Below are 6,000 nucleotides of genomic sequence, written 5' to 3' on the forward strand. Positions count from 1 at the left end.
GCTCCCAGGAGAAATACAGGATTAGGTTCCTGTGAGTCTCTGGTCATATTTTTTGGTCAACTAATCAATATATAAACTTGTTTTATGTGTGTTTCTGTTTAAAGACAACTTATTTAATGTTGAACTCATGCCAGCAGCATCGTTAACACCTGACCTAATGCACGGATTTTCTAGATAAGCCACATCACAGCCTTATACTTAAGAACCCTAGACAGCACTTCAACCGTATACTCAAAGGCCATTTTAAACAGTGAAATCACCAACAAAAAGCGCAAAAATGCAAAACACGCAGCATGAAACAGATCATAGACTGTGAAGAGGCCACCAGATGACAGTACCGGAGCTGAAACAAGATGGTGGAGGCCTCTTTGTTCTTTCTACCCCAGCCGGGAACGGGTGCCTCGGGAGGCTCAACTTTCTGGCTGCTTGTTCATGTCAACGATCAACCACGAAAACGCCGAGAGTACTGAGTTCTGAAGTTACAAATAAATTTTAGTGAGGAGGTGTATTTGCAAATACAAAATCCACAGATGACAACGGTCAACTGTAGTTAGAAAATACATCCTTTGAGGCTCCACAGTGAATTAGCTGTAAGTTATCGGAGATACTAACAGCCCAGAGCAGTCACAGATGTGAAACTTAGTACTGTCCCAAGTCTTACTCATCCTGACTTCTCTGCCCCCTTGTAGCTCACTGACCAACACACTACTTCTGAAAGTGTAAGCTTCCAAACTGACCACTGCAAAGGGCCCCTTCTCTGGGGAAGGGGTTTGGGGGAACAGTCTGACACCTAGTGAAGTGACTGGTCAAAGATCAGGAGGCTAGTCACCGGTAGATCAAGGACAAAATCCACTGGTGTCCTGTTCTTCAAACACAGTCTAACCTTGTACCTCCAGCTTCTGACACTGCTGCACCGTAGAGCAAGAGAAACCCGGGTCTGTGCCTGCTGATAGGACCCAAACCCAGACTGGGAACAGCACGAAGTGTGCCTCTGGTATACTGTTTCTCTGACAGCTTTCGGCTTTCTCTATGTCATCATCTCATGTTAGACATTTACTCTGTCTCTGTGCCAGGTAAACTAAAGAGACTCATTTGCCTAAAACCACTACTAACCAAATGCTGGATTGCAGTGAGGGTTACAGGAACTGTTCCACCCTCTGTTCCCCCACTACTCACAGCCAAGTGGTAGTGTCCAGATTTTCTGCAGGACTAGCACCTTCTATATATTGTTTGATAAAAATATGCCAAATAACACACCTAAGACTAGATCCAGGCCATCCCACTCGACTCACTTTAACTTTGCAAAGATTGGAAGTAAGATGATGACCTATAAATTGCTTTTTATTAAATATATGCAACAATTTTATATTATATTAGAATTAATAAAAATTATAAGCAGTCATTCGAGCTGGAGCTTGGCTGGCTTATCTTTGCATTATCTAAACAGAAAAACTATCTTTAACATTTTTCCCCACTTCCATTTGCCTCGTTAACTTTATAAAGCCTGATTAGTGGTGCTGATCTTTTGGGGCTTTAGAAGTGCAAATCATTCACTAAATCATTGAACTATTTCATAGAATTCTACTAGAGAACATTTACCTAACTTAGGGCTCTCTTTCAAGTGTTATTAATTCACACTGGTCATTTGTCTGGTTAACAAAATTCATAAAATCTTAGACCTGGAAGACTTTACAGCTTATTTATTCCAGGTGTCTTATTACAGACGAAGAAACTCAAAATCCACAGAAGTTAAATAATTGCCCCAGATTCGTTGTCTAAATAAGTACAGGCAGACCTCACTTTATTGCCCTTTGCAGATACTGCATTTTCTGCAAATGGAAGGTTTATGGCAACCTTGCATAAAGTAAGTCTATCTGAGCCATTTGCCAACAGCACTTGCTCACCTCATGTCTCTGCGTCACATTTTGGTTAATTCTCGCAATATTTTAAACTTTTTAATTATCATTGTATCTGTTGTGGTGATCTTTGTTATTACTATTGTAAAAAGATTAGGACTTGGTGGAGGCTTAAATGATGGTTAGTATTTTTTAGCAATAAAGTTTTCTTAATTAAGGCATGTACATTTTTTTAGACATAATACTATTATGCACTTAATAGACCACAGTAACAGTATAAACATATGCACTAGGAAACCGAAGAATCCATGTGACTCACTTTGTCAAGATACTTGCTATACTGTGGTGGTCTAGAACGGAACCCACAGTGTCTCCGAGGTCTGCCTGTATAGGAGCTGAAGCTAAAAATTATGTTTCTCTTAAAACCAGGCCTATTTTCACTATCTGCCTGCCCTGCAGGAAATAAGGAGGTTTTACTACATGTCAGAATTGCATCATTGTTGTATGGAACATACTAGTCTGTAAATGTGTAGGCTTACGTGTGTGCATACGCAGTGAGGTCTAGTTTCTTCTTTTCCAGTCATACATCATTTTTCTACAAAAGAAAGAAGAATCAGAGCAATCAAAGAAATGGCCAGGGTCTTAGTTCCCGGAGGCCAGCTGATGATTTATGTCTGGGCCATGGAACAAAAGAACCGGCACTTTGAAAAACAAGATGTGCTTGTTCCCTGGGACAGAGCCTTGTGCTCCCAGCTCCTCTCCGAACCCAGCCAGCCCGGGAGAAAGCAGCCGTGCGGGCCCCCGGAGAGGAGCCCTCCCGCCCACCCTCCCTGCTCTGTGGGTCGCTGTTCTATGTGTTTAAAGGGGCCCTGGGACTCAAAGCGGTCCCACAGCGTGGACTGCGAGCCCATTCTGGCCGGCACCTGTTGTGCTAGTATTTCTAAGGCAGGCGAGGAAGAAAATGGATTCTGTAACACTTGGGGAAAATCTTTCCGCTCCTGGTTTTCCTCTAGATCTTTGGATGAATCAACTCTGAGGAAGCAAATTGAAAGCGTGAGATCATTGAAAAACACAGAAGGGTGGGCCGGTAACACCATCTCCACCCAGCCTTCCGGCCGCTCCAGCTTAGACTTGGATCATCCGGAGACATTTCCAACAGGAGAGCAACATTTAGATGAGGAAGTGTTTGTGGGCACTGCTCAAAAACGTCTGGAGTGGCTGAGAGCACCAGCCCCACGGAAGCATCTGAACGGAGACCACACAGGAGGTGGGAAGTTTCCGGATAGCGCCAGCACTGATGAGAACTGTGTGGATGCAGATGACTTAGAAGAAGGTAACCCTTTCGCTAGTAAACTATGGAGGAGGATTTCTGCAGTCAGCGCCACAGATTCCCACCCAGGTGACGATGCAGTTTCTGGCAAAGACCAAGGGCCCCGTGGTTTGGATGCCAAAGCCTTTATGCGCTATTACCACGTGTTTCGAGAAGGTGAGCTCTGCGGCCTGCTGGAGGAGAGTGTGTCAGAGCTCCACGTTCTGAGCTCCGGGAACGATCACGGCAACTGGTGTGTCATCGCAGAGAAAAAGCAAAGTGGTGACTGAGCCGGGTCACTTCAGACAGCTCCTCCAAAAGACGAACCACGTTCTCGCTGGGTCTGTGATACGGTTACCTGAGTTGGCATCCAGTTTCATTATTTTTTAATCTGTTTATATTTTGGTCTGTAGAGACTATGATGTTACCGTCTTGTTAGTCTTTAGAGAAGCACAGAGCCTGGCATCTAAAGCATTTGACAAAGGATATTTGTGGTTAAATGTTGGTATCGGAGAACACGGTGTGAATTACTGCAGGAATGCATGTATACTGTTTTTCAGCATTATACAGTGATTTCAAAAGATTCTGCTTTTAAGGACACCTTTTAAAAAACATCATTTTTATACAGTAAGGGGGTGACTCCTGCTGCTCTGGTCATTAGATCTGCGTGCAAGATAACAGGTAAATGTGTACCACTGTACAGATATAAACTGAATTATGTGATAAATTATTTCACTGTCAAGGCCTCGCTTCTACTTAAAGTCCTCAGAAAGGTGAGAGACGGTGGAGAGAGACAAGAAGTGTTATGAGAACTTTTCTAAATGATAAGCAAACTTGCTTCAAGATAAGTACATAACAAGGTTACGGATATGGCTCAGGGTTTGAAAGGCACTGTCAGCACATAGACAGTGGAGTATGTCGCTACCAGAAGTTACTGCAAGTTACCCAGGTGGCGTTTTCCCAACCTTATTAGAAGCAGGAATATCCAGTTATGACAAGACCAAGACTGACTAATGAGTTTTCATCTGGAAGGATGCTTTTCCTATGAACTGAAGGGATATTTAGGACATGAGGTTCTGGCTGAAGCACTGTTTTATTTTGGCTCTCAAAACAAATGGACTGGTAAGGTGCAAGACACTTGGCCTGGGTGGAGGATCAGTTGTTGGAGTTTAAAAAATAGTATCTGGGCATTGATCTTTTTGAAAGTGACTGCATTTTAATAGTTACGTTAGGGATTTAGGCAGAATCAAGTCCTATTAATTAAAGGTTCAATTTCTGCCACTTTACCGACCAAAATATAGATTGGCGTTGTCTGGTCACCGTATCTGTTTATGCTTCATCGTGGGTCTGTTTAAATCCATGCCAGGGACCTTGAGACACAGACATAATTAGAAGAACCAGAAACAAGATGACCCAGGAACACAGTTTCAGAAAGAGAATCAACATTTGACAAAAGCCTTTTTACGGTATGGACCACCATAATACTGGAGGAAACCCAATTCTTGTTTTGTTTTCCACTAAAATTACTAAAATAGTAAAAGATTTCATTTGTTTGGGGCTCCTTTTTCCTTCCAGTTAATTATGCTCTAAAATAATGATGCTACTTTCACAGACACTTAAAGAATTATTTTTAATGTGTATCTGAAAAGTAATGATGTTTATTACTCTCTTGGCTTCAAAGTAAGATTGCATCATCCCCTTTTTGGTTGATGATATTGTATGGTGGGAATGAAATATATGTTTTGTATTGTTCTGCACACAGTTTTCATTAATGAAAACAAAGTGACATAAAAGTGGAATATAAATTAAAATTTAATGTCTCCAATTTCCTAAATGAGAGCATTAAACCATGAATATAAGTGGGTTTTTGGTGGAAAGAAAAGATTCTCAGAATTAGAGATGTTCTTACAAATAAGGCTTGATGACCTTTTTATGATTTGTGGGTTTTTCCTCCCCTTGAAGCCTGCTGTCACAAGTATCTTTAATCCCAGTCTTGCTGCTAGAAATCTGTTTGAAGTCATCTCTCTCTGGTGGGAGTCTACCACTTATATGAAACTCATTTTATGAGACTGCACCAGAAAAGCTTTGAGCAAACCTTTGTGAGTAACCTCCTACACATATGCGTGCACATGCACACACACACACACCACTTTGTATAAAATGACTCTCAAGAATGGTTCTTGAGAGAGGAATGTTTTCACACAATTTTGACAGAGCTGAAAATAAAAAAACAGTAATAATAGCAATCTTTCACTCTTCATCTGCCAAGCACAAGAATTCCATTCATCCAGACATTATTTTGTATGCAAATATTTGGCTTTGTGGTTGATAATCTCTCTTCAGTATATTCAGGTGAAAAACACTGTTAACTCGAACTTTTGCCTTTGGAGATATACACCCATATGTATGTGTGTACATATAGATCACATATACATGATATATATATACATACATATATGTATATATATGTCATTCAAGAGCCAAATAACATAAATATCTTGATCATTTAAAACTCTTGCTCATCTTAGGACTGTCTTCAAAAGGAAATACAAATCATAAGTGAGTTTAAGCATACACAGATTATTTGTGAGTGTTCAGTCTGCCTTAACTAGTTTGATGATAGATTTCACTGACCTATCTAAAGTAGGCAATTTGAAAATGTCAATCTATTATTAATACTGGATCAAAGAATGTCTTCGGATCTTTCTCCTTTACTTGCCAGCATCACAGCTGAGTCCCACTATCTGAAGTGGAGGGGAGCATGTGGCGGTATTATTAGAAGGTCCTTAAAAAACCCTTGCTGTCTTATTAAAGCCTCATTGGCCTACTTGAGGA

The 6,000-nt window shown here is 41.0% G+C and overlaps 1 protein-coding gene across 7 annotated transcripts in view; it reads left to right on the forward strand.

The window, feature by feature from the left end:
• Positions 1-5,703, forward strand: part of TRMT9B (tRNA methyltransferase 9B (putative)) — a 47,270-nt gene extending 41,567 nt beyond the window's left edge. For all 7 annotated transcript variants that reach the window (XM_072950348.1, XM_072950349.1, XM_072950352.1 and 4 more), the window contains one exon: positions 2,437-5,703. In XM_072950348.1, coding sequence (XP_072806449.1) covers positions 2,437-3,455 — 1,019 coding nt within the window. In that variant the 3' untranslated portion in view covers positions 3,456-5,703. The remainder of the gene's footprint in view (positions 1-2,436) is intronic.
• Positions 5,704-6,000: the final 297 nt, after the last annotated feature.

Source organism: Vicugna pacos, chromosome 26 (genome assembly GCF_048564905.1).
Source record: "Vicugna pacos chromosome 26, VicPac4, whole genome shotgun sequence".
Lineage (NCBI taxonomy): Eukaryota > Metazoa > Chordata > Mammalia > Artiodactyla > Camelidae > Vicugna > Vicugna pacos.